The sequence below is a fragment of the Brassica napus genome, chromosome C9 (genome assembly GCF_020379485.1).
Source record: "Brassica napus cultivar Da-Ae chromosome C9, Da-Ae, whole genome shotgun sequence".
Lineage (NCBI taxonomy): Eukaryota > Viridiplantae > Streptophyta > Magnoliopsida > Brassicales > Brassicaceae > Brassica > Brassica napus.
Window position 1 is genome coordinate 29,403,913 of NC_063452.1, and position 26,283 is coordinate 29,430,195.

The 26,283-nt window shown below is 34.4% G+C and overlaps 3 protein-coding genes and 2 long non-coding RNA genes across 8 annotated transcripts; 3 read left to right on the forward strand and 2 right to left on the reverse strand.

Moving 5' to 3' along the window:
• Positions 1-3,135: 3,135 nt before the first annotated feature.
• Positions 3,136-7,502, reverse strand: LOC125592915. Of its 3 annotated transcripts, none has more exons than XR_007328659.1 (6): positions 6,274-7,502; positions 5,751-6,179; positions 5,438-5,550; positions 3,605-3,693; positions 3,459-3,524; positions 3,136-3,388 (listed from the first exon to the last, which is right to left on the reverse strand). It is a non-coding gene; the product is annotated as an uncharacterized LOC125592915 (long non-coding RNA). The 3 variants fall into 3 exon arrangements; XR_007328657.1 differs by having other exon boundaries at positions 5,422-5,550; positions 6,274-7,501; XR_007328658.1 differs by having other exon boundaries at positions 5,422-5,550; positions 5,874-6,179; positions 6,274-7,499.
• A 269-nt stretch (positions 7,503-7,771) lies between these two features.
• Positions 7,772-10,132, forward strand: LOC106445172 (protein SGT1 homolog B-like). 2 transcript variants are annotated; one of them, XM_013886689.3, is made up of 10 exons: positions 7,772-8,056; positions 8,302-8,371; positions 8,449-8,573; positions 8,672-8,789; positions 8,886-8,982; positions 9,073-9,138; positions 9,222-9,360; positions 9,462-9,541; positions 9,622-9,726; positions 9,811-10,132. In XM_013886689.3, the coding sequence occupies exons 1-10, from the start codon at positions 7,897-7,899 to the stop codon at positions 9,916-9,918; spliced, it is 1,068 nt and encodes a 355-aa protein (XP_013742143.2). In that variant the 5' UTR covers positions 7,772-7,896; the 3' UTR covers positions 9,919-10,132. The 2 variants fall into 2 exon arrangements, with proteins under 2 accessions (XP_013742143.2, XP_013742144.2); XM_013886690.3 differs by having other exon boundaries at positions 8,675-8,789.
• On the reverse strand, positions 10,112-11,987 carry LOC106445173 (serine/threonine-protein phosphatase PP1 isozyme 6). Its single transcript, XM_013886692.3, has 4 exons — positions 11,691-11,987; positions 10,890-11,449; positions 10,388-10,600; positions 10,112-10,308 (listed from the first exon to the last, which is right to left on the reverse strand). The coding sequence occupies exons 1-4, from the start codon at positions 11,857-11,859 to the stop codon at positions 10,291-10,293; spliced, it is 960 nt and encodes a 319-aa protein (XP_013742146.1). The 5' UTR covers positions 11,860-11,987; the 3' UTR covers positions 10,112-10,290.
• A 217-nt stretch (positions 11,988-12,204) lies between these two features.
• LOC125592917 lies at positions 12,205-15,841 on the forward strand. The gene is made up of 2 exons (XR_007328662.1): positions 12,205-15,266; positions 15,376-15,841. It is a non-coding gene; the product is annotated as an uncharacterized LOC125592917 (long non-coding RNA).
• Positions 15,842-19,483: 3,642 nt separating this feature from the next.
• On the forward strand, positions 19,484-25,073 carry LOC106422379 (protein DETOXIFICATION 8). Its single transcript, XM_013863170.3, has 7 exons — positions 19,484-19,983; positions 20,255-20,799; positions 20,881-20,967; positions 21,096-21,152; positions 21,236-21,474; positions 21,635-21,840; positions 21,939-25,073. Exons 1-7 carry the CDS (start codon positions 19,720-19,722, stop codon positions 22,053-22,055), a joined length of 1,515 nt encoding a protein of 504 aa, XP_013718624.3. The 5' UTR covers positions 19,484-19,719; the 3' UTR covers positions 22,056-25,073.
• The last annotated feature ends 1,210 nt before the right edge of the window (positions 25,074-26,283 follow it).

Sequence of the window (26,283 nt, forward strand, 5' to 3'; positions counted from 1 at the left end):
ATTTTAAAACCAACTAATATATAATAATAAAATTTAAATAAATTTGAATATACATTGAGAATATTTTGATTATCATTTTACATTGAATTTCAATCCAGAATAATATTTTAACTATAGCTAGATTGTAAGATATTTTTTGTTTATAACAAAACATAAAATATAGTAATAATAATTGCTGGAAAAAAATATAGTAATAATCCTATTTTCATAGAATTTTCCGTGTATTTAACACATACAACATTTTTAAAAGTTTTTTTTATTTAAAGCAATGAGTAGCTTTACGTATTACAGTTGTAAAAATAGATTATAATCGTAAGAAAATATATTATAAAATATTAAATAACATAAATAAAAACATTAATATGATATAAATAATATATATAACAAAGAAATTTGTGATGTGCAGATTAATAATAGATTTTCTTAATTACTTAAATATGTAAGAAAATATATTTTGGATAATAACTAAGGTTTTAACAAATTATTTATTCATTTCGCATCAGTAAGAAAATATATTTTGGATAATCTCATACATATTTTAGATAGTAAAAAAAAAATTATAAATTTAACTCGATTCTAATTCAATTTTTATAACATAAATGTAATATATTGTAAAAATATTTAAAAAATGTTATTTGAATAAATCCGGGCGTAGCCCGAGCAAAATCTCTAGTCTAGTTAATAAATATTTTCTTTGTCGTGTTTAATCGACCTGGTGGTATTTATATTGTGATCTGGTGGTTTATACTATAATTTTCAAATAATATTAGTGCTTTCATATGTTAATAAAACGTCTATATGCTATTTAATGATTTCATATTGGTCGACGGTGATATATATTTCATTGTACTACACTAGTTTTAAAAATATTGATGCTTTTTCTTCGTACATATTAATAAAAATTGTATGTTACTTTATAGATTTTATATTTTTCATATTTTTTGGGTCTTTTATTGGGTCAATCAGTGTCGGGTTTTTAGATTTTTACTGAAGTTTATCAAATTTTAAATTACGGATTTTAATTAATTTTAAACCGGATAATATATGGCTCACTAGATTTAACCACATGTCCGAGTCAATATATGAAAACAATGAATAAAACTAAGGGTACATATAAAATTATTTTTATAACATATATAAATATGTAAATCAAAACTCAAAAGTATTTAGTACCAACTATCATTTTTTATCTAAAAATCAAAATCTAGTGATAATTCAAAATACAAACCTTGCTCCTTCGATAATTGGTCTCTTTGGTGCACGGTGTACCAAATCCAGTTGAAATTCAGGTTAACTATATGGTTTGTATATGTCTATTTATATAAAGAAGAGTTTTCTTCACTCCTAGACCATCCACATAGGATGCCACGTCAGAAAGTGGATGGCTGTTGTCGCGCCATGTGTCCCTGCATTCAAAACACATCACTTTGTTAAATGAATATATTTCTTCGCATTTCGATACAGACAAGTAGTATGTAACTGACACATTAATGCACATCAATAAGCGCTTATATGTATATAAAGAGATCCATCGCAACCACTACATATCCTGACAATACTCTAAGATCTTTTTAAAACAACTTTTAGTTATGGTCAAGAGATAAAACAGAGGAAATGCTGGACTTGCATGCAGACAGTGGAGTAACATAAGACGTCGTCATCCTTGCTCAGTCACGAGCGTATCTAACATTACCGCCGCCGCCTGACATCGGGTTATCTTTAAAACATCCAAAAGTTGTTTTTTTTTTATCATTGAAAAGTATTCTTATTCAGAGATTATATGTTTGTTAGTATTGATTGTATAGGATGTTTAGGCATCTATCTATATATATATATGAAACAGGGTTTTCTCTCACCTCCTGCTACCACATCAGCATGGAGGGAGGGACATTTTGTGCCACCTGTACTCTCATTTTGTAATCATCTCATGTTTTGTCTGAATGGGCTAGATGTAATATCAAGTTATTGGGCATTTGTTCTACTTTTCATACGAGTCCATATGTTTATAAAATTCAACCTTGGATACTGGAAATACAAAGCAGAGCTCGTCTCCCTTCAGATCACGACACCGCCGACTCCTCTGTAATGGCTGCATTAACGTGATTTTCACCACTCCCATTAAATGACATCATCATCTTCCAAGGTAACTGAACAACTTTCGTTCTATCTTCCTAATCATTCTCTTACACAATTAACACCTTCGCTCATCTCCTTCAAATCATATTCTGGTTTTCTGATTTTTCTGTCATGACTTTGAATTTGGGGTTTGGACCAAATCTCTACATCAATCAAGGGATTCCCCGTGTAAGGTTAATTATTTCAGATTTCTTTTCATTGGATTCAATATGTTTTAAATTTTCACAGTTTATAGATTATGTCTGATTGAGATTTTATTTTTCTCTTTGGAGATAAACTTTACTTCCATCTAGAACCCAACTAGGGTTTTGTCACCATAGGCACAAAGATTTCTCGATTCCAATAGCTAAAATTTTCAAGAAGAAGACGACAACAGAGCTGGTAAAAGCTTGATTTCTTTGATTTCTGGATCTTAATGATAAACTGATTTGTCATCTATAGATTATCGTAATTGGCTATAGGATCCATTTTACATGATTCAACCCCGAAAACAAACCCGGTTTAAAAAATCAGGCCTGATTAGCTATTGTCTGAACATGTTTCAGGTTTTCGATCGATGCCTAAAGTTTACCAGAGAGATTTGTCTTAGGAGACCTTGAGACACAAGATTCACAATCACCTGAGATAACTTACTGGTAAACTAAAAAACCTTCAAGATATGCAAATCTCTTATTTCTATAGGAGATGAAAAGACTTCCAACAAAGTCCCATGGAAAATAAAACTATTTTTGTTATACAGGCATGTAAGAGTGTATTAGACAAGTATTTGGGGGTAAACATTGCTTCGCCAACAACAAACATATGAAGGATGTCTCAGGTGGTGTGTACTGCTCAAATGTAATTGGTAGGACAAGGGAGAGCATGTTGCTAACGAAATGGGAAAGGATGAGAAAAGAGACTTATTTAATTAGATCTTTGTTTTGTTCGGTCGTGGATAAGATTCTCCTGCTTTTGGATTATAGATATTGAGTGCAGGTTTTGAAATTTCGATAGCAAGTCTGGAGCGAAAGGTGTTGTTTCCTTTACTGAGATCTCTACTTCATCAAAGATATGCATGCAATCACTGTTTTGTCACACTGAGTTCTCACATGTTGACAAATTATGCTGGTTCAGATGATATGTTTTTGTACCGATATACAAAAAGTGTAAAAGAAACTGAGATCAAATGCCTGGAGCAAAGGCTGTACTGGACTTTGAATGTCTCGCAACGACTGATTCAATAAGTGGGTTCACCATTTCCGGGCTTCTCATCCTGCAAAATTTACAGAAATTGGTTACTTCATTGGAGAGAGGAGAGACCTGAGGAGCTGCATCAAAATTACCATAAGCTTTTCCAAGCTTGATTGGATCCCATGGATCTTTTTCTCCCCATGCAACTAGAACCGGCACTGCAAATAGTTAAATGACATGGTTATGGTGAAGTAAAAACTTTAAAGGTTTAGTTTTAACTACGGCTAGAGTAACGAACCTTGAACTGTGGGAGTAAATCCTCTGGAAGCGGTCCACCATAGTAACAGATGAATTCAAGGAAGACATCAACTGCACCAGGCTCAAGACCTGGCCGTATAATTGCCTCAGTTATTGAGAGCTATTATAGTAGCACTAAATTGCAAAAAATTATTCCTTAAAGCTCACTTACAAGTAGGGATGTTAACTACAGGGTTAGGGCTCAGCCCTCTTTTGTTTATTATAAGCTCAGCCCTATTTTAATCCAACTCTATTTTAACCCTATTATAAACAAGGGTTAGGGCTGGTACCAGGGTTAGCTCATTTAATTGAAAAAAATATTTCATTTATTTTTATTCTTAAATTTTAAAGATAAAACTAGAAAAATTAAGATATGATATGATTCTTTCCTCCAATTTGTTGAGCATCAAAATCAAAAGTTTTCCTTCCAAAATCGCAAAATCGAGTTTTTGCTCCACAACTAAGAATAAAGTTTTTCCGTCAAAAAAAAAATTGTGTTTTTTTCCGCCAAAACGTAATTTGAGTTTTTCCACCAAAACCACAAAATCAAGTTTTCCCGCCAAAACTGCAAAATCGAGTTTTCCCGCAAAAACCGCAAAAACCGCAAAAACCGCAAAATCGAGTTTTCCTGTCAAAACCGGCAAATCGAGTTTTCCCGCCAAAACTGTAAAATCGCGTTTTCCCGCCGAAACAGCAAAATCAAGTTTTCTGCCGAAACCGGCAAATCGGGTTTTCCCTCCGAAACCGTAAAATCTAGTTTTTCCGCCAAAACCGCAAAATCGAGTTTTCCCGCCAAAACCGCAAAATTGAGTTTTCCCGCCAAAACTCGTTTTCCGCCGAAACCGGCAAATCGAGTTTATCCGCCGAAACCGGCAAATCGAGTTTTCCCGCCGAAAACTACAAAATCGCGTTTTCCCGCCGAAACAGCAAAAACGAGTTTTCCGCCGAAACCGGCAAATTGGGTTTTCCCGCCAAAACTGCAAAATCGAGTTTTTCCGCCGAAACCGCAAAATCGAGTTTTTCCGCCAAAACTAAAACCGCAATATCGAGTTTTCCCTACAAAACCGGCAAATCGAGTTTTCCCACCAAAACCGTGAAATTGAGTTTTACGGGTTTTCCAGAAAAACTTAATTTTACGTTTTCACGGGAAAATTCGATTTTGAGGTTTTGGCGAAAAACTCGATTTTGATTTTTTGGCGGGAAAACTCGATTTCGAAGTTTTGACGAAAAACTCGATTTTGCGTTTTTGGAAGGAAAACTCGATTTTGTTGTTTTAGTTGAAAACTCGATTTTGCGGTTTCGACGGAAAATTTCGTTGTTCAGTTTTTGGCGAGAAAACTCGACTTTAAGTTTTTTTTGATGAAAAACATTATTAAATATTGTATAATAGTTGTGTGAATCAAAATAAAAATCAAAATAAAACATTAATAAATTTTTGGCGGGAAAACTCGATTTCGAAGTTTTGACGAAAAACTCGATTTTGCGTTTTTGGAAGGAAAACTCGATTTTGTTGTTTTAGTTGAAAACTCGATTTTGCGGTTTCGACGGAAAATTTCGTTGTTCAGTTTTTGGCGAGAAAACTCGACTTTAAGTTTTTTTTGATGAAAAACATTATTAAATATTGTATAATAGTTGTGTGAATCAAAATAAAAGGGTTTGAATTTAAACTCTGGTCCTATTAGCGCCAACCCTATTTAAACCCTGTTTAAAAAATGAGGGTTAGGGTTACAAATGGGTTTGCAGGGTTAGGGCTAACCCTGTTAGGTTGAGCCCATATTAACATCCCTACTTACAAGATATAAAAATCATGCAACTTACAACAGTCATCAAGTACCCGGCTAAGAATGCTTCTTTAGTCACGTTCATCTTAACCTCAGAAATCCCATTTAGTCATCAGCTTCCAAATCTTTCTCTGTCCATGATCTGAAATATGCACTGTTAACTTTCCTGCAACAAGCAAACCTAAGACTTATGAGCGCAAACCATCTCCTCCCAAGTACACATGACATGCTAAAACGTATACTTTTACGCACGGACGCACCAGACTATCCACATTTTTCCATTCTTTAAAAAGAAAACTACCAATAACTCCAATAGACATGTTTCTTAGAAACTAAAAAGGAAAGAGCAGTTTGAAGGTTTATTACATAAAGGAAATAGAAAGTGGACTGGATAAGCAGAAAGAACTCGAGTCTTGCAAGTAACCAGCAAAAGCCTAGAAAGTGGGAAAGTTTCGTTGTTAAAGAAAGAAAACATTTATAAAGCATTACCTATTGCTAACCCAAATATCATAAGGCATACAAGTGTACAGCACGGATATGGAAAAGAAATAAGCGTAGGAAATCATCCATTTAAGGACCATCTCCTAGTCCATTATGATTCTTAGACGCTCTTGTTTCTCATACACAATGGAATATAGCATATTGAAGATGCAATGATGAGGATCTCTTGAGTACATATTTATTTCGTCTAACCAGATTGACTAAGCCGGGAACTCGAAGCAACGATGAGGGCCCATCATTTGAGCCTTCGTTGTATGTTGAACTTGTTCCTATCCGTGTTCAAAAGATTGCACGCTAAGGTAACAAGAAAACAAACAGGAAAAGTCAGAAGTCTCACGCACGTATTAAACATGGTTATGCATATGTAACAGACAAGTTGAACAACAACCTGCATCAATCTCAGTTGCTTTCCCCCTCTGGATTTTCCTTTCCAATAACCCTTGAATATAACATCATTGACCTCTCTGGAGTTGTTTAGCCAGAGATTCAATCCTTGAGCACATCTCAGCTCTGCATTTAACACAAACCATTAAGTTGATAGTATGTAACAATGTCTCCTCAAAAAGAAAATAGTACGGCTGTGATTGTTTAAGACTTGGACTGGTAAGACTCAAATTCTAACTTTCAGAAAAAAATCATGAAAATAGATGTTGAGGCCTTGACTGTCAAACGGATTTAAAGAGGTTTTAGAAAAGCAAAAGTGATTAAATTTTTCTCTAAAGGACTCTATCTGAAGACTCTAACTGATTCAGTTAACAAGAAGCGACTCTCTCTTCAGTTAACTCTATAAAAGACTCTAACTTGATTCAGTTAACTCTTCCTCTTTTATCATCTTTTCAATCTTTCATCTGAACTCTCTCTTCCTCTTTCATCATCTTCAATCTTCATCGTGGAACTCTCTCTCTCTCTCTCTCTCTCTTCGTTTTCTTTCCTTCGATTCAGAATGTGGCAGGATACTCTCCTCTGGATTGCTCAGGCCAGGCTCTTCCATCCAAGAATCCAGGCATATGTTTGGCTTGTTGCTTCACTGTTCATGGAGTGTTCTTCAGATGGGCATTGCCTTCATCTCTGTGGTGCTATTGGCGTTGATTCCTTCTGTGCTTCCCAACATCAGAATCAATCTCAGAGCCGTTCTCAGAAATGATGCGTTTGCCATCGTCAAAACCCTCTGCTCCGTCATCTTCTTCAATGTCTTCTTCTTGTACGGGGACTTTATGAAGAAATATGGAGATTGGTTTCTATGCCTCTCTTCGGTGTCCTTCTACCTGTATCTTTTATCGGTAGACCGTCTGGTTCGAATCGCGGTGTAAACAGATGGTCTCCTATTCGCCGTCTACGGCCAGCTGTTAGGATCGATGGAGTTACCAACCTGGGCCGTTCATGTTTTAAGAATCTAGAACCAGGGGCCCAGATTGAAAATGTGGAGGAAGCCCATGAGCAAGAAGTCCAAGTTGAGATCCCTGAAGCTGAGCCTGTTGACATTCACGTGCAGCTTGTTATGGTCCAAATCTATGGAGATGGAGTAGCTGAAGATAACCAACCAAATCATGGAGGAGCTGAAGATAACCAAGGAGCTGAACCAGGCACAGAACGTAACGAGTCCAAGTGGTGTTACATCTTAACACTTTTCATGGTGGGATGCATAATTGTGATGAAGAAATAAAATTTCTAAATGCGTTTCTAGGTTACATTCGTTTTACGTCCATTAGCTTGATTACACATTTCCTTAACCTTTTGTAATCAAATTGTTGTAAATAAATAAGAAACAATTGTTCAGCCTTGAGAAACAAGTAGAATTTTTTTTATAAAACCTTGATTAGCATAATTGTATTAACAGTTGCATGTGAAACATATATGGTATAACCTTTTTTTAATCATTATAACAGTACCCAAAGGAAGCTAGGATTGATAAACTCAAAAGTCTCTCAAGGATTGATTGTGTGGGTCTCTCTTTCTCTAGCCTGTCTTCTGCGTCTCTCCATAGACCGAAAACAAAAAAAAAATCGATTCAATGGCGAGCGAACTAGCGGAAAAAGCTAAAGAGGCTTTCTTAGAGGACGACTTCGATGTCGCCGTTGACTTATACTCCAGAGCCATTGACTTGGATCCCAATTGCGCCGCCTTCTTCGCCGATCGTGCTCAGGCCAACATCAAAATCCTTAACTTTACCGGTAATTACACGATTCGTTTCTTTTTACGTAATTCGATCTGTTCATAGCGTAACCAAACTTAATTTTAGGCTTCTTTTGTTATCTTGATTGATTGGTGTACTTTGTAATCGTGCATCAGTTTGATTCTTGCTTGATTATAATTGTTGTGCTTCGACTCTCTATGCATCTTTTCTAAGTGATTAGTATAAAGGTTGAATTGATTATAATTGATGTTGAATTTTTGTGGTTTTTCAATCAATGAGCAGAAGCTGTTGCAGATGCCAACAAAGCCATTGAGTTGGAGCCTACGTTGTCTAAAGCTTACCTCAGAAAAGGGTATAGAGTTTAATGAACTTAACCTTGATGAAGAAATCATAATTGTATCACCTTCTGATACTATTCTGTATTTGCAGCACTGCTTGTATGAAGCTAGAGGAATACAGTACTGCTAAAGCAGCCCTTCAAAAGGGCGCTTCCATTGCACCAATTGAATCAAAGTTTAACAAGTTGATAGATGAATGCAATCTTCACATTGCAGGTATTAAACTAACTCCATAGCTTAAGAAAGAATGTGCTAAAACGAGTCTTCACCTATGCTCTTAGATTTATGATATGATCGTTGTGTCTTTTCTTTAGAAGAAGAGAAAGATTTGGCTCAACAGATGCCGCCCACCTTGCCTTCAAGCTCTACCACTCCACCACTAGCAACTGCAGCTGATTCTCCTCCTGCAGCACCTGCCAAACCCATTTTCAGGTTGCATAGTTATTACTTATCAGAAGTGTTGCTTTCACTTTTTAATTTTATTTTTTTGTATCACTAAATATTATCTCAAACTGGATGATTCAACAGACACGAGTTCTACCAGAAGCCGGAAGAAGTGGTGGTGACAGTTTTCGCTAAAGGGATACCAAAGCAGAACGTGAATGTCGAGTTTGGTGATCAGATTGTGAGTATCCTGCCACCATATGAATGCATTGCTCTGATCTGAACCTGGTAATCTGACATTTTGTACTGATTATTGGGGATTTTTCTGCAGCTGAGTGTTGTGATTGATGTTGCTGGAGAGGAAGCTTATCACTTCCAGCCAAGATTGTTTGGGAAGGTAAATTCTTTATCCGACCAGTGAAACTGTGGTGTTCTTCTACATGACTTTTACTAAAACCGTTCATCATGGGTTTTATTCAGATAATACCAGACAAGTGCAGATATGAAGTATTGTCAACCAAAGTTGAGATCCGTCTCGCAAAAGCAGAGATAATCACTTGGGCCTCCCTTGAATATGTCAAAGGGCAAGCTCTTCTGCCTAAACCCAATGTCGCATCAGGTTTCTTTTACCCTACAACATTTTTTTTTTGTTTCCAAACAGCAATTGTACAAAGCTTGAACCACTGAAGCGAACTCATGTGATTTTGTGATCATATGCAGCGGTTTCGCAGAGGCCGGTGTACCCATCATCTAAGCCGGCGAAAGACTGGGACAAGCTGGAGGCTGAAGTGAAGAAACAGGTTCCTCTTTTAGCTCCAGAGCCTTTGCTGTACTTTACTTTTAATCCTATTTTCTGCTTATCGCTTTTGAATAAATGCAGGAGAAGGATGAGAAGCTAGATGGAGATGCAGCTATGAACAAGTTTTTCAGCGATATATACCAGAGTGCTGATGAGGATATGAGGCGAGCCATGAACAAATCATTTGTGAGCTAATCAATCTCTCTTTTGGTTAAACAACTTTTCCTTTCTCCTTTTGCCTTATGTTACGGACGTTTTTGTGTTGGATAGGCTGAGTCAAATGGGACAGTGCTGTCTACGAACTGGAAAGAGGTTGGGACTAAGAAAGTGGAGAGCACTCCACCAGATGGTATGGAGCTCAAGAAATGGGAGTATTGATGATCTTTTTAAATCCTTTTATCTGGTCTTTTCAAAAATCTCTGACAAATCTTTAAAGTTCCATTGGTTTTTCAAGTTTGGGTCTGAGAAAACGAGTGTGCTAGAAAACCGCGCAAGTTTGTGCTTTGTACCTTTTCTTCTCCCTCGAGAGAGGGCTTCGAATGACATTCTTGCATTGTTATCTCACGTTAGATTATAAACCCAACTTTCTTAAGTTGAAAAATGCCGTATCAGTTACAAAACAATCTAACAAAACCAAAATCTTTGCATCAATCAAACAAAACAACAAACGGTATTGCCTCAAATCACCTACATTACATTGACCATAAAGTTCGAACCCTTCGGCTTCACTCTTCTCTTGATTCCCCCATCTCAACCACCTTTTCCCCCCTGCGAAGTAAAAAAGTTATAACATTTTAAACTTAAATCCATATTGAGAAAACCATGCGCATTTACATGAGAGTTTCACCTTATGAGGTGGGGTTCCTGGCCTATGAACGTTGTTGTTGTATCCAAATCTTCCTTTCTTCTCAGTTGACTTGAGGATTTGGAAAGAACATGTCAAACTATCATCAACACTCATCATTGCGCCAGCATTGTCAAACTCACCACAGTAGTTGGGTGCAGAGAATATTGTCACCAGTTGTCTCTTTGCAAAGAACTCATATCCATCTTCTACAACCTGCGATATCAGTTGTAACAATTTGATTTAGCTACAAACCACATGCCTCTGCGTATGAGAGAGACTACACGCATCCTAGTATTAGCAATTGCATCACCAATATGATGTTAGAAAAATGATTTATGCTTTCTTAACACCCAGAATCAGCTCAACACAAAAGAAGAAATGAAGTAACATCTCAGGCCTAATCATCATAAGCCTTTACTATTTATGCTCAATGAATAACTATGTAACCCGGTTCTTGCATAGAGCAGCTGATAACATGCTTGCTAATGTGGTTTAGCTTTACCTGATGAGCTCGGCAAACAAGATCAAGGTCATGAGTCTGAAGGAACTCAGCCACTTTGTCGGGACCAAATGTATAAGACACACCTCTGTCATTCTCCCCCCAGCCTTGGATTTCTTTGTCAGGATCAGCCCATAACAAATCACAAAGGACGCCCTGATCAGGAACATCAACAGGACGAGGAATCCGCCTGATATCATCCAAGGTCTTGAGATCAGGAGAAAGTCCACCGTGCATACAGAGGATCTTGTCGTCGATGAGAGCAGCAACGGGGAGACAGTTGAAACAGTCGGTGAAACTCTTCCACAGGCGCACGTTGTATCTTCTCTTGCACTCATCGTAGAAGCCGTAAACACGGTTGATAGAAGCGCATTCGTGATTGCCTCTGAGGAGAAAGAAGTTGAGCTTGTATTTGAGCTTGTAGGCAAGGAGAAGGCATATGGTCTCTATGCTCCGCTTACCACGATCAACGTAGTCTCCGAGGAACAAGTAATTTGCAGCTGGAGGGTAGCCGCCGTACTCAAACAACCGCAAGAGGTCTGGAAACTGACCATGAACATCACCTGCTCATCACATGTTATGTTAAAGGTCACATCTTTACTAATAAAACTAACTAAAAACCATTACTTGAAGTGACAAGCAACATCAAGCTCACAAGTAAAGCTAAGCTGCCTCAACAACATACTTAGAAAGCTTAATAAGCATTACACCATAATCAAAAAACCCACAACACAAGAAGCAATGCGAGATAATATGAGCAAGCAGAGACAAAAAAGGATGCATCTTTGTTGAGTAATATTTTACCGCAAATCTTGATAGGAGCCTCGAGCTCGAGGAGATTAGGCTGGCTGAGAAAAACCTCTTTGGAAGCAGAGCAGAGCTGGCGTATCTCAGCCTCGAGTAGCTTCACCTGCTTCCCGTTGTTAGTCTCCAACAGCCGCCGTATTATATCGTCCAGCAAATTCTCGTCCATCGTACCGACAAGCCTAAAACCCTAAACCCCCTTTCTCGGAAACGAATACAAATCCGACGACGGAGAGAGTTAAGTAGGTGAATAAAATGGGGGGGGGGGGGGAGGGGAGGAGGAGACCCCAATTCGTAAACCCTAGAAACGCTTATAAAACTCAAAGCAGGAGCTGTGCTGAGCGGAGCAAGTGGGCCCTACCTGGTTTACGCACGTGTAGAGTCCTCTTACCCACGTGCGGACCCTTGATTAGTCTTCCCGTTATGAGATTTTTCTTTTTTCATCTTCGTTAATTATTTTCAAATCGTATCCAAGAATCAATGATATTGTTATTACCTCGTTCATTATTAATTGGATCCAAGAAATAATTAACAAAATAACCATGCTTTAGGAGCTTCGCGCGGGATATCTTGTTTGTTCTTATGTGAGATGACTATTTAATTGAGGTTAAAAACCTGAAATAATCTGTATATGTGACACAATGGGTTGTAGGACAATTTAGATATATAAAGTCGTATTAGTTGAAGTGTTATAGTTACGGAAAGATACATGCTAAAAATCAATATCTAAAGATTGTACGTTTAGTCTTTTAACTTTGGAGCGTCTTTTAACCTTGGAGCATTCAAACCCTTTCGAGCATGTTAAGTTATGTTTACAACATTGAAAATATTGACCATGCGCTTTGATTCTAGGAGTACATAAAAGAAAAACTGAGTTAGTATTAAAAGTAATAAAAACACCAAACAATTTATAGAGAGACTTTATTGAATCATTTAGCATACGAAACAATATATTCCTTAGTTACAATACCTATAAGAACCTTCCCATAGAAATCGAAATAGTTTGAAGGGTTAACATGTTCTTTCTCAGCAACCTTGACACATTGTTATATTGACTCATCATCAAAACACAAAACACATAAAAAGATGAGTGAATTCAATCAAAATCATACAAAGTGTTCGGCCTCTACGGTAGGAACCTTAGCCTTTATGTGTCTCATGCCATGCGTTTGTTGTAATGGTTTTCGATATACTTCTTAGTTGCAGCATATTTCTCCATTGTTGAACTCAAAATAAACTCTTCATCCTCTGACGTTGGAGATGGCATAATATTTGCTACCATCTGCTCTCCGTGATCCGTTTCACAATTCTACTTTTTTTTCTCCCAAAAACATTAAAAAATGTTGCTATTTATCTTCCATTGGATTTATTTTTGTTGCAGCCATCGAGGGAACGCCCAGATGTCATCTCTACTTTCTTAGTCTTTCCTTTTCGCAGGTGGTTTAAATTTGCCGATGAATTTGTAATTTCGGCTTACTCATGGTATTTATTTTAGGTCAAACTTTAAACTTTGTAATTTTTCTGTTTTCTTAATTATTAGATTTTATGATTTGTTAAAATAAATGACTTTTATATGTACAACATGTTAAAACAGATTTTTAGTATAACTTGAAATTAAATAATATTTATTTAACAAAATATCAAAAATTAGCCTTGAAAATATGAACATGTAAATATAATACTACTCCTAAATTTAGTAATACTATTAGTTTTAATAAATTATGTTCCAATGCTTACGATATATAGTAGGGGTGGGCCTTTTATCTGATACTTGAACCCGTATCCTAACCCGACCCGAAAAACCCTAACCGAAATCCGAACCGATATAGCAAAATTCCTGAATGGGTATTAATTTAGGAGAGATTGGATATCCGAACTCAAAAGAAGGTAATGTCCAAACCCGAATGGATATCTGAAAATAACTGAACATATGTATACTTGTCCTTATATTTCTTGTTTACATCTCTCATTTTATTTAGAGTATTTATATTAATGTTACACATACTTTAAGATAATATAATTACAAAGAAAATTATTTGTCACTCAATTAAAATCCATGTCAAGTTATTTGTTTCATGTATTAACAAAAGTTACTTTCAAAATTTCAAAACAATAGACAAATTAATATTTATTTATTTTTGAAATGATATCTCCAAATTTATCAATCATTCATTCTATTAAAAAATTAAAAAATTAGTTAACTGAAATCTCTGTATTTTTAAATAGAATAAACCTAAAAATGCAAAATTATTTTTTTTTTCAAAATATCAATATCCGAACCCAATCCAAAATAACCGAATCCGAACTAAAATACCCGAACCTGATCCGAATTATAGAAATACCGGAACGGGTTCAATATCCCTATACCGAAATACCTAACCCAAATCCGAACGGGTATCCGACAAATAATCTTTTGCATTTTTTTATGTACCCTTACTGTTTAAAAGTAAAATTATTTATATTTATTTCAAACTTATTAATATCATTAAATTATGAAACTAATATGAAAATTATTTGACATATATATGGATGATGATGATTTATTAGCGAAGGAGAAAAAGACGGTCTCCATGTTTTAATGTCATTCTCGACTTTCCATGTGGGGAAGAAACTTTATAATTTTATACACCTCAGACCCAAAATGCTAATCTCTTTTGGCTTCTTCTTCGGTCTTCCCAGATTCTCTGTAGAGGAGGATCTATGAATCCATCTCCTTCCCCTATCTAAGCTTCTTCTTCTTCTTCTTTTCCATCGGTTACTCTATTTCAGAAGATTTTTTTGACTGAAGGCATTCACTCTGTTCCGGAAGCTTCCAGAAGCATCAATGGCCGAGAGTTTATCTGTTTATACGAAAAGGTTATCTCTTTGTACCACTCTCATCTAATCTTTCGTGATTTAAGCTATAGGTTGCTCTGCATGTTAGTTTTATCATTGGAATCAACCTTCAAAAATCTTCTCTTTTTTCTTTATAAGATTTAAAGTTATGGTTTTTAAGCTCTAAAGGTTTACTTATATTCTCAGGCTTTAATGTTTGATGTAAACAAGACAGTGCATAAATTGTAGTAAAACAACCAAAGAGATCACATCTATTCTTGAAGATGATAGTTTTAGTGTTTGCAATGGTGTGTGGTCTCTACATTTGCTCAGTCTGCTTAAACCAGTTTAGTGTCCAAACCTCACAACTTGTTCGAACTCGTATCACTACTCGGATTCAATACCCAAAGCCAGAGACTTTCAATAGGTAAGTAACTCTTCTTGTTTCTTTGTTTTCTGTGTTTGTTTATTCACTTCTAACTTTGAAACTGATCTGAATGTGGGCATAATCCGGTGAGGTTCTTTGCGATACTATCAATACAGAGATCAGGAAGCAGTTGGTTTGATATCTCTCCACCGATTCGTTACCTAGTGCTTGAAAATATGACGACCACGAATCAGTTAAATGGAGACGCTCTACTGCTTGTGTAGGTGGAAGCTCAAGCAACAACCGGAAACCTCGGTGTTATCGAGAGTTAGCATCGTTATTTGTCAAAATTGCTGCCGCGTAGGTGAAACGATTCAAGAGAAACCCTCGAACAGGTTAGCCATAACATAGTGAATTAGTATGATTTAAGAGATAAGAAGAGAAGATGAGTTCAAGAAGAGAAATACTCACATTTATTTATACTGTTTACACACCGCCTTTCAGATCTAAGCAAAGCATTGAAGACGAATCGTGGAGGAGAGTCAATAGGATTTAACACGAAGCCATTAATCAAACCGTTGCAGGTCGGGAGAAGAATCAAAAAAGTCACCCTAGCCGTCGCACGAAGAGAAGCGATGAATTTTGTTTTCTCGCTGCAGTCGTATTAGGGATAGGCGGAGCTCATTATCGTTGGACCGGAAACACTTCTAATCTTAAAGCCCATGAACACACTAAAGAACAAAACTGAAAATACTGAAGTTTAATGAAACGATGCGGTTTGTCTTATGGACACGTGTCACTACGATATGAAAGGACTTATCTATGTGGATCCTAGGTGTCTCTCTAAGGAGAGAGCAAACCATACTTTATATATAAAGATGTCAGTTTCCAGCGTGTGAACGTGTAATATTGCTTTAAAATCCTTTTTTATACAAAAATGTAACTATAAGAAAGAAAATGAACTTCTTAATATTATTCAATGTAGGTTTCAATACATATTGTAGTCTAAGAAGTGTCTCATCATAATGTAGGCTTCTATTTTCCTATTTTTGAATTATAAACTATTTATTTTGTTATTTTTGTTAATTAAGGATTAATTAAAGGAAAATAAGAGAAAAAAGGTTTTCTCTCATTAAACCAATAGTATTAACTTTTTGTTATATTTTCCAAATTTTCCTCAAAATACATTTTTTGATTTTTGTTGTTCAGAAACAAAGGAGATAAGAAATTAATTATTATTATAACAAAACAAAATTTTGGAAAAACAATGAACTTAAAAAGGTGTGTGTTTGAAGAGGATAATCAGCAAACGGTTAATTCAACCAGGTTGCAGTTTGATTTGTATAACTGGCCAGAGAGGTACGATGGTGGAGTCTCCAGTTTGAAGCAGTTGAATTTCGTTGATTGGAAGACAAAGAAACATGGTAGCAGATAAGCTAGCTAAGGATAATATCTCCAATGGAGACTTGTTTGTATGTCACAACTTTTATACATGTTGCAATTATTACTTTTCTGCACATTGATTATTGATTTGTGGAGCATTAGCATTAATATTATGCTCTGCATTATTCGATTAACATTTGTTAGAAAATCATTTAAAAAAATCTATTTTATATTATTTGAGAAGTACTTTTATTAAGTAACTTTACTTTCATGTGTGATTAACCAAAATGACATTACTTAGGTGGCATCATTAGAGTCCTTCTCACATCTTTATATTAAAAAACCCTTCATCACATAGATTTATTACATGTAATGCCATTTTTTTTTTGAATTATACAGAGGTATCCTGACCTCACAGAAGTGATCCAGACTAGTCACGTGTTGCCATGTGTCGGTCCTCTGTCCCTGGCGATGCCGAAATGTTAATTCTCCAGTGGTCGTGATTCGAATCCAGGTGGCGGTACTCACAGCTGTAAGCCCTTTACCACTAGAGCTAGAAGCCCCGGTTACATGAAATGCCATTATTCATTATTATTAGACTAAAATTACACTATATGTTTCGTATAGAACCGAAATTATTATGTCTTACATCCATTAGCTAAACCCAAAATAACCAATTTATTTGTCTTAACCAAATTTGAAATTTTATGTAGATTTACCTACTGTTTAACAATCGTGTTCTAAAATAATAGTTGAGCCATATATTGATTTTTAGAACGTATTCATCATGTACACTAGACCAAATTTATATTAGATAATGTACATTACACTATGTTACAAATTCGATATTTCAATTTCAATGACCACAAGTTACCCATTCACCAAAATAATAATGCCATATGAGAATGACGACCACAACCAACATGTAGAATAATATATAACAGTTTTGCTAATGTCGTAAAAAAATTATCTTGCTAACAATCACTATTATTAGTAATATGTAACATTAGCATATACTCTAAAAGTTATGGACCGAATTAAAAAAGCATCACATATTCAATTATATCATTAAAAGGGCTCATACATTAAGTCTATGTAACATTATTTGGATCTCATTAGTTTGTACCAACTTGGAGTAGTGTTGAAGTTAAATTCAAAAAAAAATGTAATCTTATTAATTTTCTTGCCAGTTATTTACATGCTGCATCAATGGGTACGTAAAAGGTAATTATATAAGTTTACAAAAAGGTAACTTTACATATGCAATGTTTAGTGATTATGGTGTGTGTTAAAGAATGTATTTATGTAATATGTACTACTAATTTAGAAAAATAATTTGTATATCTTTGACTCAATATAGCGATATTATTCTATATATACATATGTGACCATTGATTATAGAGTGTGTTAAGGAACATATTAATTTAATATTACCACTAATTTAGCAATACTAATTTTTGTTTCTTTGACTCAATATACTAATTTTTAAAAGGGAAAATAATTAGTAAGCCTAGAGAATATTTTATTACGAGACATATATCCTAATTTCACAATATATAAATAGATATGTCGTTGGATGCAGCTGTTTGTATATTTCTTACAAACAATTTATTTAAATGTTTGATGCAGTCGTTTCTATACTTTAGTTGTCATATTATCATCTATAGTCGAACTAATCACGTGTAACCACTATTCCATGTTTCTATAAGATCTTTGTGGAGCTTTGGTTGCTGTAGAAGATATTTAGTATATATATAGAAGATTTGCAAGTAGATTATGGTTATCATTCCAGAATTTTATTTTCCTAAATAAATAGTGAGTATGTGATGGAAAGTATTTTTGTTTATCCGATTACTTTTAGTCGTCGACAATTTTGGTTTTTTTATTTTTATTTTGAGAGAGCCTATTTTTTTAAATAAAACTATTACATATAAAAATATTAAGAAAAGTATTACTTTTAGTGGTCGACAAATTTTTTTCATCAATTCCAGCACCTCAGCAAATCTAAAAGCTGAAATAAAATTTATACATTGATCTCTATATCAAATGTTAAATCTTAATTATATAACATGTATATATTTTTTACAATGACTTTTACATTTCTAATATATATAGTTTAAACATTACAGTGACTTTTGTCAATGCTCTCACACGAAGCTTTTATAAAATCATTTGCATTTATAATTTATAAAATTAAGGAAAATATATACTTAATTCATTTTTTTAATTTAATAATATCATAAAATTATTTTTTTTATCCAGAATTGTTTTTTGATTTCTAAAATAAATGTACAATAAAAATATTTTTTTTAAAATAGCATTTCACATTTAAAATATAATTTAATTATAAATTAAATTATATTTTAAATGTGAATATTAGTTTTTAAAATAGATATATTAATTGTAAAATTTATTTTTAAAATATTTTTTTTGATACAAACATAATTTTGAAATTATTAAATAAAATAAATTAATTATATATCTTTTAAATTTTATATGTTAATATATTTATATATAAATATATATTCATTAGAAATAAATATATTATATACAGTTTCTGCGATATACTGTTTTTATAGCATATTACTTATTTTTTTTTCTTTCGGGGTGTGTATGTTTTTAGTGGATGCAAGATTACAATTATTATGGATGCATACAACAAACAAACAAAACAGCACATTTATACAGGGTCCATCACAATTTTTGCATTTTCTAAGCTTAAATTAGGGCCCTTCTAAACGATCTTAAGACTCCAAATTTGTCTCGCAGGAGACATGGCCCGTAATTTTCTTTGCTTGAAGGACCCAAATATCACTTAGGGGTTATTGGTTGTTGTATTTTAATGGATTTGAAAATCCGAACAAAATCTAGTGTTATTGGCTCTATGATTTTTAAATCTGTATTAAAATCATGTGTTATTGGTTTAATGATTCATAAATTCTGTATCAAATCAAGTGTTATTCAATCGTACAGATTTACTAATATATTTGATTTTATAATGGATTTGAATGGATTTGTTTGGATTTTTTAGTTAAAAATACAAAGACTCAAATCCGAGGGAAAACCTCCGGATTTGCATATTTTACTTGGATTTATAAATACTATATAGATTTCTAAATCAATCAAAATATATAAACCAATAACACCCCCCCTCAGTCTTGTTTTTTTTTAACACTAACCCAAATATCAGTTCTATAACTATATTTTCCTGTATTATATTACCCAACAGTTAGTCATGGTCGTGCACATTAACTTCTTTTTTAATTCTGCCAAATTCGACCAATCTTACAATTAGGACCGCGTCGCATCTTTATTTATTTGGTTTCACATCATCAAATGTCAACGACTTAGCCTTTTATTTCTCCAAAGTCTTAAACATTAGAGAAACATTATGATCCCATCCAATTTTATTAAGCTTATTTTCTTTCTTTTGTAACAATTTTCTGAAAACATTTGATCGAAACGATGGAAAAAGGTTTTTCATTGGTGCCTAAAGAAGAAGAAGAAGAAAATTTCAGAAATGAGAAATCTGCAGATCAAACGAGTTATTTATCAACAGAGATGACGAAGAAAGTTAGCTCCATGGCTGCTCCAATGGTGGCTGTGGCTGTTTCTCAATACCTCCTTCAAGTTATCTCCATAGTAATGGCCGGTCACTTGGACGAGATCTCTCTCTCTGGCGTCGCCATTGCCACTTCTCTTACCAATGTCACTGGCTTCAGCCTCCTCGTAAATTCCTCTTCTTCTTTTTTTTTTTGATCAACTAAATTCCTCTTCTTCTTCTTTTCCTTATCCATGAAATATAATTGGCATGTACATTTCCGGTGGGCTTAGGATTATATATATTTACATTTGAATAAAAATAAGATTTTTCTAATTATTTGGGTATTCGAGTTATATTTTTATAAAGTATCTTCTTATAAACTATTCAAATATTCTGATAAGTTTTTTTTTTTGAAAACAAATATTTTGATAAATTCTTGAAATATACGATCGTCAGTTTGGGTTGGCAGGTGCGTTAGAGACATTGTGTGGTCAAGCTTTTGGAGCTGAGCAATTTAGGAAAATCAGTTCATATACATACGGCTCAATGCTATGTCTTGTCTTGTTCTGTCTCCCAATCTCTCTTCTTTGGGTTTTCATGGACAAACTCTTGGAACTTTTCCACCAAGATCCACTCATCTCTCAGTTAGCTTGTAGATACTCGATATGGCTCATCCCGGCTTTATTCGGATACTCAATTCTTCAATCTTTGACTCGTTATTTCCAGTCACAAGGACTGGTTCTTCCTCTCTTCTTGAGCTCTCTTGGAGCTCTCTGTTTTCACATTCCCTTTTGCTGGCTTCTTGTCTATAAACTGAGATTTGGAATCGTTGGCGCTGCTCTGTCCATTGGTCTTTCCTATTGGTTGAACGTAGGTTTGCTTTGGGTTTTCATGCGAGACTCTTCTCTGCATCGCGAAACCAAAAATCTAAGAGCTCAAGAAATCTTCTTGTGCATGAAGCAGTTCATTGCCCTAGCGATTCCCTCTGCCATGATGACTTGGTAACCAAACCATCTACAACTTTATCAAGAAATAACTTTAAATCTTCTTTATTTTGACGCTTTTTTATTTTGTAAGTAAAGCTTGGAATGGTGGTCTTTTGACCTTCTTGTACTAATGTCTGGACTCTTACCGAACTCAAAGCTCGAAACATCCGTGCTATCCATTTGGTATTGCGCACATATATGTGTATTATATAACACTTTCTACAAATTCTTTACATAAACCCTCTTTTGTTTCAAGTAAGGTTTTGTTCTTTTTTCGGTCAAATAAGCTTTTGTTCTTTATCCTTAAACAGCCTAACAATGTCGTCTCTGCATTACGTTCTGGTGAATGCTATAGGAGCATCTGCAAGGTTCAAAAAATACCCAGTTGATTAAAATAAATCTATTTTTAGATATTTCACTGAACCATTGTTTTTTTATTCTTTTATAATAGCACGCATGTCTCAAACGAGCTAGGAGCTGGAAATCCAAAGGCAGCTCGAGCCGCGGCTACATCTGCGGTTTTCCTCGGTGTTATCGATGCAACCATAGTAAGTATCACCCTCTACACCTACCGAGGAAATTGGGCTTATATATTCAGCAACGAAAGTGAAGTGGCTCATTATGCAACTCAAATCACACCCATTTTATGCCTATCCATTGGTGTGGACAGCTTTCTAGCCGTGCTCTCAGGTAGTCAATTTATATCAAATCAAAAGAATGTATACAGTATAAGGTACACACCGCAAGCATTGCTGAATGAGAAGCTCCTAAAGAGATTACTAATATTGCTACTTGACGCCCAAATCTTATGTATTTTTTTTTAAAAAAACCTAGAATATTGATGCTTCAGGGGTTGCTAGAGGAACAGGATGGCAACATATAGGAGCTTATGCAAATATAGGTTCGTATTATCTGGCCGGGATCCCGTTGGGTTCGTTCTTGTGTTTCGTTGTGAAATTGAGAGGGAAGGGACTCTGGATTGGTATTTTAATAGGCTCTACTCTACAAACAATAGTCCTTGCGGTTGTCACTTTCTTCACAAGTTGGGAACAAGAGGTATACGTTTGCTTTTATTTTATTCTTATTAATTATTCATATGATCTCTCTTCTTGTTATTGCTAGAATTTAGAATCTTGTTTTGATTTGGGTTTTAGGCAGCGAAGGCAAGAGACAGAGTAATCGAGGTGAGACCACAAGACAACCAAAAATTGCAAAGCATTTTACAAGAGGATGTACAAGTTTTGCTAAAGGATGTTTCAGAAAATGTGTAAAATCACTCAACATAATGATAACTACGTGGTCGTAAATATAATTAATATATTGTTCGCATATCTTCTATTGATAGGAAATAAGAATTTGTTTATTATCACAAAAGTTGTTGACAAAAAAAAGGGTTTATTAATCAATCTATACAAAAAAAGGTTTATTAATAGGATCCTATCTAATTTTAACCCATGTTATACGTTTTTATTTACTACCTATGCCACTGATTTTGGAAAGATTTCAACAGCTTCATTAAGGTCATTCCCGTAATTTAAAACTTAACGATTTCTCCCTCTTCTATTGGCTCTTACTTAATGATGTTCTGTAATAATAAAGATGTAGGTCCAAACGTTGTCGAACAATATGTCTTGGAATGTTACTAATCGTCTCGTTCTGAACCGCAGTTAACAATAACAAAAATCTTTACATATACCATATATCCATATGTTTTTATGACTGTTAAAACCACACCGCAGTTAAACCGCTTGTCCCGCATCGCTCAAATCACAGTTATCATTTGGAGCCTATATATCGAATGTCTTTGAGAAATAGGTCCAAAGACAAAACGATGTAGCCTTGCTAATCAATAACGTGGAAAACAATTATGTATTTATTGCACTATATCATTTTACTTGGAATTCAAGGATACATATTTACTATGAAAACTATTTCACCTTTACATCGTAGATTTTATAAAGATATTTTATTCCAACTGAATTGTAAATATTATATTTATATCTAAATCTAAGCTAACAATAAATCTCTAAATCTTTTTTGCTTGATCACTACTCTAGGGATTTCCTAAACTGAATCCAAATATGCTAGAGAATTTTTTAAGCGACGCTTAAAAAAACATCGCCTAACCTAATATTATATACTATGATCGGCCCGCCCTACGGGCGGGATATATTTTACTTATGATCTAGATTATTATTATTTTTGTATGATTTGTGGTTTGTCTTATAGGTTTGCATTTGCAAACATGTGTATAATAATGATTTTTGTCTTTTTGAAAATTTTAGCTGAGAAGGGATTATACGTGATAAAATATATTTTGCTTGCTTACAATAGTTATTTCTGTCGTCCAAAAACATTAATTTTACAATAGTATATATTAGTTAAATTTTATCTGCTTTTATGTTCAACAAATTTTATCTACTTAATTAAATTATTTGTAATGCCTGTTGAATTTGATGATAGTGTATAAATGTCTTTTATCTGTAATTCAATGAAAATATCAGAAAACTGAAATTAAAAAAAAATGAAAGATGAATTCATTTTTTAAAAGATGACTTTTTTTATGTTTATATGAAAGTTATATATATAATAGTTATTTTATTATTATTTTATCGAATTAAGTTATATTTTACATATGTCCAGTTCAAGACCAGTAAAATTTATGATTAGGTATTTATTCATCTACGAGTAATAATTTATAGATTTTCTCCTATATGTATTATTATGTTATTACTATTTTGTGTTGATATAATGAATCTCCATGTTATCGGTTAAATAGTTATATTGCCTGGCATTGTAGACTAAAGGAAGAACTTCATTGTACAGTTTGTTAAGAAAATATATTTCAAACTGAAGGAACATATAATGGAGTTTAAATTTTGAAGTTTTGTACGATTCATATTTGAAGTTCTTTACTTTAAAGTCCTTGAAATTATCTGTTTTTCAAATAACATAGTTAACTTTTATTGTTATCACTTTAGTCTTTATAATTTTATTCTTATACAATTAAGAACATCTTGCGGTTAACTATAGTATGTGGACTGCATCATTATTGAAGGAAAAAATAGAGCTTTGAAACAAACAATGGAGCTCCACTATATTTTGCGAGTTATAATAATATTTCTTGAAAAAAAAGTTCACTTAGTGTACTGGAAGACAATCATTTAATTCCAAATTCAATAATAATTCTAAATAATCAAAACCCAAATAACCCATAGTTGGAGTGCTCAGTGTTTGCTAGTTTTCTTTGAACTTGGGGCCTTTTTCATCATCAATAGGAGTCTCGGTGGAGGTTATGACTGAATCAGTATGCGTAGGCTATGGGTCTGTGCTGGCTGGACGTCCTTCAATAACTGGAACAGCATCAGATGCCCGTTTGTGTGAACTGAACACTGCGTTTCACCACTGTATTTGGGACCACAGAAAGTTTTACAGCAGCCACATCATTAGAAACTCCACAGTTAATATTCAAATGTGAAGCTTAGTAAATGAGCTAAAGCAGAAAGCTAAGTAATAACAAATCTCTTATTTAGTTATTTTCAAATAAAAGACGTTTTGATAAGGTAATTGTGCGCAGCATGAAAAGGAGAGACAACGCAAACAACACATGTATCTGGTCATGCTATTACAGTGATCCTTATGCAGTGAACGTACCTAGGGATGAGTTGAGAACGTAGCTATTAATTTCAGATAATGTGACGGATTCAATTTTCTTAACATCACCATACTTGGAAGATGTGGCAGAGGAACCACTCTTTGCTCTACGGAGCCTGCAGTTGGTGTCTTTAATGTGGGAAGTGTGTCACCGATATGACATTAAGGAATACATGACCTGCACAGACAGATTAAGAGAGCATGAAAACTGATGTGTTCCTGTTCTTGTAAATGACATTCTCTCTCACTTCATTCATTCTCTGTCTAAAATGGAAAGAGCCATGGTCCCGACATGCAAAGCATACCTAGTTTACCAGCCATTGTGAACATTTTTGAGCAGGAAAACCTTAGCATCTCAGTCAGCTAAAGCCAAATCTGCCCAAAACCAGAGCAATATGAAACAGCAATGGGTTTCAGACTTGATAAGAGTGATCAAGAGTCTTTTTACCTTCATTGTTGTTGCCCACCATGAGATATGCTTATGAAGCTCTGAACTCAAGCTTTCCATCTCAAATTATCAATCTACAGAGGAAGCTCCACCCATACGTAATTAAATAGGGCAAATCTCCAAAATAGCAACTTTCTAAGTTTATATCACAAAAATAGCAATCAAAAACAAAAATAACCAAAATAGCACCTTTCTAAGTTTATCCTTTGAAAATTTTAATTTTTTTATTTTTCAAAATTTGAAATCTTATCCCCAAAACTTCATTTCTCAACTCTAAACCCTAAACCCTAAACTCTAAACCCTAAACCCTAAACTCTAAACCCTAAACCCTAAACTCTAAACCCTAAACCCTAAACCATAAACCCTAAACTCTAAACCCTAAACCCTAAATTCTAAACCCTAAACCCTAAACCCTAAACCCTAAAATCTAAACCCTAAACTCTAAACCCTAAACCCTAAACCCTAAATCCTAAACCCCACTCTTTAACTCTAAACCCTAAGTTTGTGACTTTTGATAAAACATTAAGTGCTATTTTTGTGACTTTTGACCTTGAATGCTAGTTTGAGAACATAAACTTGATTTAGTGCTATTTTTGTCTTTTTCTCAATTAAATAGGCCCACTAAAAAGGAGGGAAAATATTATATTCCTGCACGCAAGACAATCTGAGAAGACGATCAAACAAACAAAGGATTGAAATATCACATATCGGATTTTTTCCTGAAATCTGAAAATGAAAATAAAAACTGAAGCTGAACATCAATTTGTGGCCGGAACCAAAACATCAAACTAACAAAAGGTATAAACAATCCGATTCAGAGGACGAAACAGAAGAGAAGAACACAAAACATTGATTTTCTCTCTCTTTCTCAAAGATGCGTAGAGAGAGAACAGAGAGAGAAAGCTCCCTCCCCCATAAATCAAAATATATTCTGTTGATCTTAAGCAAAGCAAAATTTGCTCAGAACCACTAATGAACATTATGAAAAAAAATATATTGCTGTTAGGAATTGTGAGGATGATGCTATGGATGAAGCTTACCTTTTTATAGAGTGGAGAATCACCGACTGCAAGAGGAATAAGAGTCATTGAATGAGGGATCGTGGCTGTTGTGGGTCGAAAGAGTTAAGAAATCCCTAATGGTGATGAATCAATCAAACTTGTAACGGTTAGGAGGTGACGAATCGATAGCGAAACGACATGAACAGTCACGGAAGTTTCGACTCACACGACCTTTCAGAACCTCCGTTGATGGTAGACGAAATCAGATTATGGGGGAGACGATTAACCCTATACTCGAGAAGGAGATGAACGCAAACAACAGGTCAAGTATTTTATCGAAAAAAGAAATAATGGGCCAAGTTTTTGTTTGTCTCTTAGGCCAACACATATTATTCA